The sequence below is a fragment of the Calypte anna genome, chromosome 12 (assembly GCF_003957555.1).
Source record: "Calypte anna isolate BGI_N300 chromosome 12, bCalAnn1_v1.p, whole genome shotgun sequence".
NCBI lineage: Eukaryota > Metazoa > Chordata > Aves > Apodiformes > Trochilidae > Calypte > Calypte anna.
The window spans coordinates 16576369-16590825 of NC_044258.1; the positions used below are offsets into that span (position 1 = coordinate 16576369).

The following is a 14457-nucleotide window of genomic DNA, read 5'->3' on the forward strand; positions in this document are numbered from 1 at the left end:
ATGAAACAAGGGTGGTACCTATCTACATCTCCCAGCCTATGCCAGCAACTGTCCCAGCTGCCCCTCTTAAAACAATCAGGGAAGAGCTGGATTATTTACCAGTGGCTTGGGCCACCAGTCTGGCCACCCCACCTCTGCTGGGCAAACAGAGCATCACACACCTCTTCACTCAGGAGCAGGTTGTCATCCAGCTTAAAGGCCGTGCCAACACGTCTCCTGATCTGGGGAGGTTCCTCTCCAGCACCCAGAGGATACTCCTTGGGCATCTTGCCTGTCAGCTCCTGGAGGACAGAGAGGGCTCCACGTGAAGGTCTGGAGGAGGAGGTGCTGGACTCCCCCCCACCCATCCCAAGCCCAGCACAAGGTGCAGTTCTCACCGCCTCTCGCAGGCAGATTTTCTTCAGCTCCTCAACCTTCTGAAGCAGTTTTTCCTGAAGGAGTTTCTCTTTTTTCTTTAGTTCCATAATTTTCTCCTTCTTTTGCTCTTCACTGACCTCTGAATCCTGAGAGCCTGAAAAAATACATTCTCTGTATCAGAGGATTTGGTCAGGTAAGTGAAGATTTCCCCAAAGTTGTCCAGCCCAGGCAAACAACAGATTATTGAAGGTGCAACATCCAGCAAGGAGGCTTTTAGGAAATCTGCACTTTTTCTAACACTCAATGCCTATACTTGCATGCTAAGTCCCAAAAACCTCCCCAAAAGCCCACTACCCAGAATATAAGTCCTTGTTTTAGGGATATCTACAGTAATCTGGACACTTGAGCTTGGACACTGCACTCAGGGCAGACTGAGGCTCATCAGGCTTCACCTCAAGGTCCCTATGTGTGGCTTCTCTGCTTTTTCCCTCCTCCAGAGTCAAAGGAAAGATCTAAAGTCCAGAGCTGAGCTTTATTTGGAAGCATTTCTCTTCTCTTCTCTTCTCTTCTCTTCTCTTCTCTCCTCTTCTCTTCTCTTCTCTTCTCTTCTCTTCTCTTCTCTTCTCTTCTCTTCTCTTCTCTTCTCTTCTCTTCTCTTCTCTTCTCTTCTCTTCTCTTCTCACATTTGAGGAAGCTTGAGACAATTTAACTTTTAGTACAGGTGCTTCAAGTTAGCTTGGCTCAAATTGCCCTCAAACTTTGATGAGATTGAAATCAAATTATACATAGAACAACAGTACATGGGAGTTTATTCACCTGGATTTTTAATAAATTCCTTAACCTTCTTATGGGAGAGGAACAGCAGATTATACCATTGCTATTACTCTTTCAGATACAGAACTAATATGTCCCCCTTCACATGTCACTGTGCTTATCAGCCAGCCTCATTTTTCCTTTTAATATACACAATCCCCTGGCATTTACACCAAGTATTACCTGATGAGATCAAACTGCCATTGCTGGCCATAATAAGCTGGTTCTTTGCCTCCAAAGTCACTAGTTTGGAAACTTTTGGTGTTCCCATCTCTGTCAGATCCATGGCAATATCATCCAAACTTCTTGCTGAAGGAATTTTTGCCTGAAGGAGTTAAAAAATAAATAAACATAATCCAGCCTCATCAAGTTACCCCTAATTAATTTCAGAGCACGAGGTGACAGAAGATGACATTTCACACCTCAACTCCCACAAGATTATGGACTAAAGCAACAGCATCATTCAGGAGCTCATGATGCACAGGGCTGCACATTCCTCTCCCCCCAAAGCCTGAACCACCTCCAAACTCAGAATCTCTTTGCTGTATTCACCTTGTTCAAAATGAACATGAGAAAGAAACAAAAAGAAAAAAACCCCACAAAACAGAGAGATGTGGGAATTCCCTCTTCTGTGATTATACTTCCACAGCCCTTAATTGCAGGCAGGCTAAAATGGATCAAATAACAATACTGTCATTAAAAGCCTGCTCAAAAAGCTGACAAAAACAATTTTTATTTTTTCTCTCTAGAGACCAGCTTGTCTGTGGAGCAGTGATGCCCTGGTGGATACACAGGAAAGGTGTTGAAACTTATGCTGACATTAAAATGCCTTACAACTTACTTTGCTTTGCTTTCTGTCCAAGTAAAACTGGTGTTGACTGATTGCCATCACCCAGATGGATTTGATCAGGGAAGTGTTTGCATACCAGGTTTGCACGACCAGTCCACTCTGACCAAAGGTCCTTCTTGACACTGAAATTCTGAGGTGAAAAGAAACCCAATTTCAAGACATGACCTTGAGGTTTCAAGTCCCAAATACTCCTCTCTCCACCAGGCAAGGCTCAGCCTTTATTTTAGAGATGTGGAGACTCCAATTTCCTTCTCCATACCACCCTGTACTGCTGCTTTTTCTCCCTCTTATCTTTCCCTTCTTTTTACAAGGTTATAACTCAAGCCCCTTCTGAGTCTGAGCTGTGTTGCTGAGACCAATGGTTGGGAATGCCATAAAGGATGAACAGAGTGACATGGGGGCAATTGGGTAGGATTTGGGATCAGCAGGGAATCTCACAGCTCCTTCAGGTCCAGCTGAGGGGCAACAGTGACAGAGGTAGAAAAGTTGGTGGCAGGAGAACAGAGGGGAACACAGAGTCACAAATTCACCCTGGGGACAAGCTCTTTCTTCTTAAGAGGGACCCTGAGGGGAAGGCATAGGAAGAAGCTTGGAAGTGAGCTCCAGCTGTGCCCCTTTGAGCCCCTGAAGGTTCAAGCTCAGAAGAGGCTGTGTTGCTGCCAAGGCAGGGAGGGCAAAAGGTGAGCAAGAAAGTCATGTCTGGGTCCTGCCAGCCCTGATCCCAGCTCTCCTACCACTGCTCTCAGGGGAGGATTTGGTAAAGTGAGCAACTTTGGCCACGCTAAACCATCCTTCCCCTGCTCCAAGAACTCCATCACAAACTGCTTGGGAGAAGCACTCCCAGAGCTGCAACACCTCAAGAGCTGCTCCAGGTTGCTTCACTGCAACCCTGTAACATCACAACACAACTTGTCCATCACCCACAGACTGGACCCAGCCCTGCCAAACACAGGTTGAGGCTCAGGATTGCGAAGCTCAGAGTAAACTCAGCTCTGTGTTGGACTCAGAGGCACCTCCCATCCCCATCTGTTACCACGAGATGATGAATCCCCAAGCTGGGTGAGGATTGATCCCTCTGCTCCAAATGCCTCCGCCAGCCTTACCTGCGGGGGTCGTGGACTTCCACAGCAAACTTCTTCTCACGGAAATAGAGATTTTCCAGCTGTTTCCATTGGAATAGCTAGGAGAATTGGGAGAGAGAAGCAGATTGCTGTCACTGAGAATCTTCTTCTACCAGTGTTCTTCTACCCAGGTCATATCATTTCATAGAATTGTTTGGGTTGGAAAGGGCCTGAAAGATCATCTAGTCCCAGTCCCCAACATGGAAATTTCAGCAAATTACAATTCCTGTGTATCTTTAGCTTTGGCATGGAGTCAGCAACAACAAAATTCATAACATCATTAAAATAAACACATAAACATATAGGATGCCTCTCAAGTAATTTCACACTTTACAAACAACGCATTGCAGATTGATGATTTTGCCTGGGATGACATCTGTTTCCATCAATAGCACATTTATTTTGACAAAACCTTCTATCCAAAGCAACTGCATAGGCACTTGCAAACTCTCAGTCAGAACGTTTCCAAAGAATCTCAGCAGCTGAAGGAAAACCAAGACCCCTCTTCTGAAGACACTGGGTGGGAGATCCAGCACGACATTCTGGAGCTGAGGTACCACACATACAAAGAGCAGCTACAGGAGGGAGCTATCCCACAGCACACACTTCTGTAAGGAAACCACAGACTTCCTGCAAAGTGCCATCTGGGAGAAGAGATCAAAGTCACCCAGGGCTTGGCAGCTGCACCCATGGGATCAGAATTCCCTATGAATCCACTTGCCCTATGCACCAGCCACCCTCTGGAGAGGATCCATCAGGGTCTGGCACCTTTTTCACCCAGGTTTGGCTGAGCTGTTCCCTGTCCCCTTGGTGAGGGTTTCTGCAGCATCACCTCCTGTCCCCTCTGTAGCAGTGCCAGGTACCTGGGTGCACACAGAAACCAGCAGTGTCCCCAGGGACATCCCCTGAAGCTGATGGGTTGCAGTACATGCTGTACCTTACAGCCAGCTCCTTCCTGGAGCTAGAGCCCATGGAAAGGTTCCTGGTGTACTTTCAACCCAGGCTGGGCAGGCAGGGCCAGTGCTAAAGGGGAAAAATCAGCTTGCACCACCCTGCCAAGGCACCTGGGTCCTTACAGGGACACTCTCCAACCCCACAGGAGTTTTTCAAAAGCCTCCAAGAAGTCCCCAACACAGGAGACATTCCTGCTGGCCTCTGCCAGAACCCAGTGCTCCAAACCATGGAAAAATTTCCAAGTGTTGTTAAAAAAAAAAAAATAAAATTATATTACACTATGCTTCATTTAAAACATTCTTAACATGGATCATAAATGAAACGTAAACCAGAGCATGTGTTTGTGGGGAAAACTCTGGCTTGTTCAGAGACTTTTCCCTCTGTTTAGTTAAAACTTTCTTTTCTAGTACTGCAGTTTGTTATTAGATCCTGCTGGATGAAAAATGCAGCAAGGGGGAAACGTCATGCACTTGAACTAATAACTCATTTTCTAAAAGACTGTGGAAGTTTGGCTCTTCTGCTTAACTAAGGTTATCTCTGTATTCAAGGCACCCTGTCCAGTCATGCCACTTTCAGAAGTGGCCTCTTTATAACTTGGCATTAAAATTCGAAAGAAATACATTAAAAAAAACCATGACAAAAACCAAAAATAAAAGGAAAAACCCTCCAAAAAAACCAACAAAAACCCAAACAGCTCAACTGTTCAGGACACTGAGCAACAGCACCCAGGGGTGCTCCGGCACCCAGGGAGTCTCCAAAACTCAGGGGATCCCCAGCACCCAGGGGATCCCCAGCACGGCCCCACCACTTCCCCCCATCCCTGCACTCACCTCCCGGTACCACCATCCCCTTCTTCCCAGCCGATCCGGAAAGTTTTAAGGATGCCATGAGAAGAGCAGAGCAAGAGGTGGCTGTAGCCCCATCCTTCCCCGGTGCCGGCAGCTTGTGCCGGGCTGAGCCTCCCCCCCCCTCTGACACACGCCCGAACTCACCGCCCCGACCCACCCTGCCCCTCGGAACCGATCCCAGGAGAGCTCAAAAGAGGGTTCCCCCCGAGGGGCTGCAGCCTCTCTTCTGGTGGGAGGGAGGCAGGAGCCAGCGTGGCCACCGGGGGGCTGCGGCAGGTGGCCCCGGGTCCTTGCTTGTGGCGACCGAATCCCGGCCCCCTCTGCCTTGACTCACACCCGAGAGGCAACAGGTTCGACCAGAAGCATTGGAGCGCGTTCCCGAGACCGCCCTGCTCCCACGCTCATAAAAACGATGGGCGTGCTTCAAACATGACCTCTGGAGGGGAAAAAAGAAAAAAAAAAAAAAAAAAAAAAAAAGGAGAGAAAAAAAGAAAAGAAAAAGGAAAAAAAGGAGAAAAGAAAAAGGAAAAAAGACAAAGGAAAAAAGAAAAAGGAAAAAAGACAAAGGAAAATAGGAAAAGGAAAAGGAAAAAAGAAAAAAGAAAAAAGAAAAAAAAGGAAAAAGGAAAACAGAAAAAGGAAAAAAAGAAGAGAAAAAAGAAAAGAAAAGAAAAAAAAGAAACCACCAAAAAACCCCACCCCACAAAACTACCGCCTCGCTTGTGCTCTTATCGTCTGTGAGGGATGACTCCCCCTGCTCCCCTTGGATCATTTCCTCTGGGTTTTTCCCCGCCGGACGCGCTCGGCATTCCCGAGGGCTGCGGGAGAAGGGATCACCGGTCCCAGGAGCAGCGGGGGTGAGGAGGGGAACATTTGGCAAGGGGACAACACGCAGCCTCCTGCCCAGGCAGAAGAACCCACCAGAGGGACCCACCAGCATCCCGAAGGGCTGTCTGGACCCTTCCCACCAGGAGCTGCCTCTGCAAATCCAGCCCCAGGTGGGATGCATCTCCGAGCAGCCCCGTGAAGGATGGAGAGGGGAAAAAAAAAGGAAAAAAAAAAAGAAATAAGGAAAAAAGTCTTTGTATTCGTAAGGAAGCCTGCACGGAATTGCCTCAGGATGTGGGCAGAGCTTTGCCCCATTTCTTCCCCACCCTCCGAGATCCATTCCAGCCCAAACTGAAGCTGACAGCACCCGGAGCCGGGTACATTCAGCACAAAGACATTTTCCTCCTTGCACTCAGACACACAGGACTGTGATAACTCCAGATCCACTCTCTGTGTGAGAAAACATCTGAAATTGTGCACACAGGACACATCCATCCTCTTAAGGACTCAAAAGTGCCCTGTCCTGAAGCTGTCTCACTTTGGAAAAATACAAGCTCTCAGCAATCAACTCCTCTGACAAACTCCTGCAGTCAGGTCCTCAAAAAAAAAGACCAAAACCACCAGTGATTATGAGTAGCTTCAGAATAAACTGTGGATTAATGGCATTTTATATAGGGGCCCTACAAAATAATAATGCATTGATGTGTTAATGAGTTTCTGCCCAACATGTCTGGATTCATGAAAACTAAAGTGAAAAAAAGTCTAGATACAAACAAGGGCAAAAAAGCAATAAAGACTAAACCAGAATAAGCCAAATGAAATTCTATAAACACTCCTTCAAATAAAGTTTTCCTAAATTGTGGTCACAAGGCAATACTCAGGAATCTGTCACTGCATTACTCTTCCTGCTGCCTTTAAATACACCCTAACTCTGTACAGACATGTTTCTAAATCATTCCTAATTTCAGTCTTACCTAAACTATATGCATATTAAAAGACAAAAGAGTTGTAAAAAAAATATCTGGAAATCTAAAACTGGTTTTTGAGGGCTGGAAGAACAATTAGGAATAATTAAAATGTTTTTGTGGAAGTTTTGCAATGGATGTTCCCTTTTAAGCAGATGATTAGGTCCACCTGAGCTAATGAATGTTTTCTTAATAGCCATCCCATTCATTTAGACTGCCAGATCCTTCGAGGCTCCTGAAAAACTCCCACTGAGCAGAGCAGGGGCTGCCTGTCCCACTCCACAGGCAGAATTTGGCCTGGTCAAGGTTTTCTGTGTCTTTCTGGAGAAGACAAGAGGTGTAAAGCTCTTGGATCACACCTCATTTCCCAGGCACCTCTGTGCACCAGCCTGACTGCTACCACCAGCTGCTTCTTTTGCCAACCCATGAGATGAAGCTTCCTGCATTTTTACTGCCATCCTCTTAGAGATATTACAGAACACTGAACAACAACAAAAAAAGATAGGGGCTTCTTAACACTTTTTCCCATACAAACAGAGTTGTAATTGTAGACTAACAAGACACCAAGACAGCACAGACTTAAGTAGTGAGACACCTTAATAAAAGAAGCAGCTGGGTTTTTTTACCTGGCTGATCCTGTACCCAGTTTTGAATAAAATGCAAGTTTGTCTGGACCTGACAGCAGGAGCTCACTGGCGTGGAAAAACGGCTCCATCAGGATCAGAGGCAAGAGCTGGCAGATCCTCTGCTTTGAGAGATGTGCAAGAAAACTGCTCAGGGGGCCTTGGCTTGGTGTTCCTATCAGCTTGATGCATTTTGTTTAAAAATAGTTTTGTTTTGTTCTTTTGTTTGTGGTTGCAATGGGGTGAAAAATCTAGAGAGGGGTTTTGGGGGGTTGTGTGACCAAGCACTTCTGCAGAGCTGCAGCCCCAGGCACAGCACATGTTGCACCCAAGATGTTTCCAAGGTTGATGGCAAATTCTAACCAAGAGCTAAATTATCCAGATCTCTGAATTTCCATCCAAGAGAACACTGGGTGAAGTTGAGAGGGCAGTACAACCCATGGGTTTGCTGCAGCCTTTCCCTGAGGAAGCAATTTCAAAGCACCTCATGGTACGTGCAAGGAGGTTCAGCAACCCAGGAACTGGCTGGGAACAATCTCCAGACAAATCTGGCAATTCAAACCCAGGAAACATAAAAGTTTTCTGCCCACAGGAATGCACCCCTCCCCGATGAAGGAAATGACCTCCCTGCCAGCACTGCTGGAAGAAGGGCTGCCTTTCAGCCCATCCACTCCAGTTTGCTGTCTGGCATCCTAACTTCTACTGCAATCTTTTTATTTCCAATTGCTATGCCTGGCCATGAAGGGAGGCATTTGAGGAGATGGCAGGAGAGCCAAAATACCCCACCTGCAGCAACTTCTGAGAAGCAGGCAGACAGCTCCCACCTGTGCCTGCATAAATTGTCAGAGTTCACCTGGAGGCATCCTTCATCTCTTACATATTAAGCTGTTCCTCTAAAAACCTCTTCAATCACAGTTTGGTTTTTTTTGGTTTTTTTTTGTAATGCATTAGGATCCATCCTTGCACCAAAATGTCCCAAAATACCTGTGTTTTGTGGTTGGTGATGTTCAAGCAACTTTCAGCACATCTGGAAGAAACTGAATTTTAGAGCAGTACTGTGAAGGCTCTGTGTTTATTTTAAATAATTATGCAAGCTTGGTATCTAATGTCTAAAACAATGGCTTCTACTTGGCAAGAAATGAACACCATAAAAGAAATCTCTGCCTAATTAGATCTGCCTGCTGAGAAGCCTGTACAAATGCTGTTGCTTTCTGCACCACTCAGCAAAGCAGGACAGCAAATTTAAATTAAGTTAATGGTTTGGAGGAAAAAACTTTCAACACAAGTGCTTAGTATATGTTGAATTACAAGAAAAATATCATCAAAATTACCCATTTCCAAACTAGTATACTCTAAGCAAAGCACTTCTGAGAACATAATGTATTCAAGACAATCAGCATTAGAATCTAAATTCTTTTAGATTTTAAACAATACCACAGCAAGAGTAGTTCTTTTCTTCAGACATTATAGTTCATTTATCACCAGGGAGTCGCCCACAGAAACACAATGAAGTGGGAGAACAAGTCAAAAAGCCAGCAAGCTGCTTTCTCAAATTCTCATCCCTGAGTGGATCACCACGTATTGGCTGAATGCAGAATAAACTCAACTCAGACCCTAACACATTCTTCCCAGACAAGATGAGGCATTGTTTATGTCACCAGTGAGAGATAAAAGGAAGATTTATCCTGATTTCAAATGGCATACAAAATCCTGGGACCTGTTTTATGCCTTTGCTAAATGATTCAGAGGAGACAAGGGACAGGATCTTGGCATGCCACTCCAGAGCAAGCAGGAGGCATTTCTCCAAGCTGGAGGCATCTCTTGGTATCAGCTGCAGCTAAAGGCAGAATATGTCTGCAAAGCAGCAGGACTGAAGAGTTCATCCCAGCTGGAGAGTTAAGGCTGAGCTGAACTTGAACAAGAGTTGCCAAACCCAGGCTTTTTCTGCCCTATGAAACTCCAGGATTATAATCAACTGAGCCCAGCCTAACCTCCAGCCAGCATGGAGCCACTGCTTTTATCTACAGAGGCAATTCTCCTAAATGACACACAAAATAATTGTCCATTTTCAGTCTATTACAGCACTGGAGCACAGGGCTCTTCCCTTGGGTGCCCAGAAGCTCCCAGTCCCAGGTGAGGGATAAAACACAACCTCCCTTCACCAAAAACTGCTTCCATAGCAGCACCAGCTTCCAGGAGGGAGCAATCCAACTCCTTTCCTCCACACCATCCCAGGTCAAGCAGGAAAATATTCCTAGTTGGACTCCAACCTCCCCAGCCAGCTTTGCACAGCCACACACAGCAGGTTCTCCTGGCCCAGCCCTGAGTTGCACATTGTCCTCTCCAACACCACACGTTCCCCTGATGGATGCTGAGGGAGGGCAAGGCTAGGAGATAGGGATCTGGGGATTGCTTCACAGGCTCTGCTGTGCAAGTTGTTTCCTGTGAGGAGTTCTCCAGCCTTGGACTTCATGCAGCAGTGTTGATCCAACAACAAAATCTTGGGATAACCACTGTGCTGCTCCAAGGCTCGTTTTTAAGTCTCTGTGCCTCGAGACCTACTTGGATAAAGCCAAAAGATTTCACTTTTTGAGGATGGAGGGTTTATTTGCTGGAGTTTAACAGACACTGCATTAATGGGTGCAGTTAATTTTATATATATTATTTTAAAATTATTATTAATTTTTTTGAAAAATTACTCTGATTAGAGAGTTGGCTTTTATCAGATGCCTATGATGAACACATTTTAAAAATGCAGCTACACCTGACAGCAGCCATTAGCACTGCAGGAAAGACACAGGGATCAGAACAAAAACCATTGATGTCAAACTGATGCCTGCTCAAAGTCTCCCATCTGAAACTCAGCACTTTCCCACAGCAGCCAGTAGCAGAGAGGTTTGCACATCCAGAGATCACCTATATCTTTAACATTAGCAAAAGGCCAGCTTGGGCTTCATTAGACTTAGTTGCATACATATTTAAACACCACTAACTTGAGCACAAGAAAGATGCTCTTTCCCAGATGGCCAGGGATAAATACAACATCACTTTTGATCCACAGTATAAACAGCAGGATAACACCAACAGATGGAAGTTGTGAGTTAACTCCATCCCAAAAAGCAAAGCAAGAAAATTCTGCTAAATCCAGCACAAACTAGCATCTTTACTCCAAAAGGCAGGCACAGTTCACACCCCCCCTCTCCTCTTGCCTGCTGTTTCAGAAAGGACTCTGCTTGCTGATCTTTGGAGCTCAGGGGATACTACACTGCCAGATCCCTCCACACTTCTTCCATCATCTTTTTGGCATTAAACCTTCCCTCTGCAATGAGGCTTCCTTTTTAATCTTCCAGTGAATAATTAAAATTACAGTAAAGCAGACCCTTTGTAACACTTTCACTGCAGAACTGACCTTTAGTTTTTATTTTATTTATTTTTCCCAAACACGACTCTTACTGCGTTCAAAGGCAACGCCTCGTAACTGCCTGGAGCAGGGTGGGACTTGATATCTGAGCCCTGCTGACCTGAAAAAAAATTTTCTTAATCTCCCTGATTAATGTTGTAAACTGAAATCCTACAAGTGTAAAAACTGCTGGGCGAAGCAATCCTTCTATTCAGGCAGGCAGCATTTTCTTGGAAACCACTGCTGGTCACAGCTGGACATCTTGGAGAAAGAATGATCTATATTTGACCTGACCAGGAAATTTTGTAGATATTGCCTAAAAACTCACAGCTGCTCAAGAGATGCTCCTGGATGCTCTTTGATGATCAATAGCTGCAGCAACACTGACTTGATTTCCTAGGCTTATTCTTGTGTCACTGTCATTTTAGAGCTGGTGAAAGAAAGCTGGGGATAAAGTAAGTGCTTTACTAAACAAAGCAAAGAAAGGACTTTGGAGTTCAACCTTGCACACACAGGTATATAAATATACCAAAAGAAACCACGTTATAGCCTGCTCTGGCAAAAGAGAAGCTCAAGTTGAGAGCTTAAAGGGGAATTACTCTCAACAAGGAAGTTTTGTTAAGATGTGTTTTTTGGCTGAAAGACACTAAACAGTATCATTTTGCAAATGTAAAAATTCCCTGGCAGGAAGCACACGCTTCATGTGAACTCCTGCCCAGATCATTCTTAGGGAAGCAGAACAGCAAAACCCCAGGACTCTTTCTCTTCATGGCTTGGATCTTCCAGCAAAGACACAACCAGAAAGAAATCACACACACCCAACTCCCTGGCCCCTGCTCATGCATTTCTGGCTCTTCCCCTCTATATCAAGTGGGTTAAATAACTCTCCAAAGCCTGTCAGTCTTGTAACAGGGAGATGTGTGTGGCTATAGGACTGGGGTTTTTCCAAGGCCACTGACAGAAGAGGCTGTTAGGGCTGGTGGAGGCTTTGCTGGAGCCAGGAGTGTGATTTGGGACCCCCTGCCCCATTTAAACAACAGGAGAGGTTGTTGGCAGGAGACAGACTGGGAGTAGGGGGGTGGAAAAAAAACCTCCAGTACTTGGCATTTATTCTCAGTCCCCCCTTACAATCCATTGCATCATGGAAAGATCCAGTTGCTTCCCAGGCCTGCAGTTTCACGCAGTTCCCCTCGTGTTTCACGGCTATTAGTGGATCCTTTTATCACTTCACACACAAAAGAAATACATTCCAAAGCCAAGTGAAAACCCTGCTGGAGTACAAGCCTGTAGTTTGAGACAAAATTGCTTCATACTTCTACACTGAACCCTGGAGGCTGCCAAAATTCCTGACCAAACTGTCCAGAGACCACCAAACAAACTCAAGATGATGCACAAGCCAAAGCTCCCCAAGGGAGTTTCCACTATCTACACCAGGAGACCTTTACTGCCTGGGTGCCAGCAGAATTCTGCTGCCTCCAACCCCTGCTCTTTTGCTCACTTGTCTTAATAAGCAACAGCTTAAAAAAGTATAATCTGACATGCAACACCATCCACCTCCCCCTGAAAAGAATGAGATGAAAAAAAACCAACTTACTTTTCTTGGCTTAACTTTGTCTTGTAAGTCGTACTGGCCTATTCCTTTGTAACTTATTCCAAGCCACCATGGGATTCCTTGCTTATCCTAAAAAACAGATGTCTACATAACCAAGAGCTACTTAAGAATTAAGCAATTCCAAGATTACAGCCCAATTCATCCCATGACAAGTATGAGTGGGTACAGAACCAGGATATCTTTTGCAAACAAACTGATACGAAGGGGATTGCTGAAGCAAATTTTGAAACTTTTCCCCCTGCTTTCTCAAGCAGAGGCAAGAAACTACCTGATGGTTCTTCAAAGTGGCCCAAAAAGCAACAGCACTGTCCCAGCAAGGGGGTATCACTTCTTGCAGGAGTGGCTGTAAGGGTGGAATGATATGGGCACAGGACAAAAACTGTGGCCAGTGATGTATCCATTAAATTCAATCATGGACAGGCCCAGAGAACAGCACAAAAAATCAGCTTCTCCAGCACCACAGTTGTGGCCATGACTTAAAGGAAGGAGACATCACCTCTGCTGCAGAAAGCACTTTAACCCAGGCTGTGCTCTCCAAATTGGAATAAATGGTGCATTTCCATCACTCTCCAAAAATACTTTGCAGCACTTCCCACTCCAAGTATGCACCCACTAATCAGCAGACCACTTGGAAGGAGTCTTTCCTACAGTGCATCTTTTTTTTTCATTTATTTTTGTAACTTTGATTAGAAATGTCTCTGGGGAAACTATTAGGAGCTTTGGATCTAAAAGTGATCTCCAGTTTAATTAAGCTGATATGAATTTAGCTCCTGATAGGATTACAGAAGGTTTTACAGCGATGCCTTTCAGTCCTCTACAGCACATAAAGCTTTGCTGCTCCCTGGAAACACTTTTTAAAGAACACTGATGGAGGAAAAAAAATTATAGTGGTTGAAAAATGGGGAGTTTAATACTGATAGAAAGGTACTGAATCATCAAACTACTCCTATAGGAATGTAATCACACATAATAAGCTAAGCAATCACGTTATCTATGAGCATTTACCAACCTTCACTCCATAGTAATGAACCCCATATGTTGGCAGAGCTTCCACAACTTTCATGTACCTGTGGACAGATTTATAGTGTATCAGATGATTTTCTCTGGAGGGAATAATATCTATTAACATTTTCTTTTTTCCACACATACATTCAGGACATCTCATTTATCATTTGTATATTTTGAAGTTCTTAATAACTGAGGGCCCAATCTTTTCAGAAAAAAAAGCTTAGCATCCTGTTTGGGGAAAACAATGTGATGTTTTGGCCCAGCTAAAGCAAATGGACAATCTCATCCAACAAAATATTCAATCTCTTAGCAGAAGGTCAGAAAACTGAAAGTAAAAACTCTGAACTGAACATGTGAGCCTTTTGGGAAATACTGGCAATAAAGACATGCCTGTAATTATTCTATTCCAGTGCTCTGGTTCCAGTGGAGAGGCTCCAAATGGAAGTGTTTATGTAGTTGTATGACTGTTTCATGAGGCAATTCAGGCAACCACTGAACAGACAATCTCTCCCTTGATCCTCTCAAAAGAAGGCCCTGAATGGTTAAGACAGAATTAGAGGCATCCAGGTATGGGAGAAAAACTACAAACTGTCTGCACAGGGCAACCATGGCAAGCATCTCAAACTTCCCACTGCATCTGACTGCAGGGAATAGTCATATTAACAGTAAATTAAAAATAAAATTCCACAAGTTCTGCATGCAGTTTATTCTTTTGAAGGCCAAATTCTGAATGTTTCAATAAATGTTGGCTTGTTGGTTTTTTTACAGGACCCAAGGTAAATACTTGCCCTTAAGGATCTGATGTGAAAACCAACTGATAACAAGCAGGGTACAGAGGAAAAAGTCTTCCAAAGTGAAGTCTAAATATTTTTTTTAATTTGAGGTATCTGAATGAGCACACAATCCTAACTGCAAGCTTGTGAAATCTAAAACTTCAAATAATTTGACTTTGAAACCTAACTCAATAAAGAAAGAACCTGACAGATTTAAGTTGTAAAGTTTGCAAGCAATAATGACCAAACTAGCCCACATTGCCACATCCTAACAAAGAAGAAAACCAGAAAAGTAAAAATATTAT

The 14457-nt window shown here is 44.5% G+C and overlaps 1 protein-coding gene across 1 annotated transcript in view; it reads right to left on the reverse strand.

The window, feature by feature from the left end:
- Positions 1-14457, reverse strand: part of FRMD4B (FERM domain containing 4B) — a 79650-nt gene that overhangs the window by 10832 nt on the left and 54361 nt on the right. Inside the window, exons 10-16 of the mRNA XM_008499637.2 lie at positions 13381-13438; positions 12354-12440; positions 3124-3200; positions 2012-2150; positions 1354-1495; positions 378-511; positions 162-281 (exon numbers count right to left, since the gene is read on the reverse strand). Coding sequence (XP_008497859.2) covers positions 162-281; positions 378-511; positions 1354-1495; positions 2012-2150; positions 3124-3200; positions 12354-12440; positions 13381-13438 — 757 coding nt within the window. The remainder of the gene's footprint in view (positions 1-161; positions 282-377; positions 512-1353; positions 1496-2011; positions 2151-3123; positions 3201-12353; positions 12441-13380; positions 13439-14457) is intronic.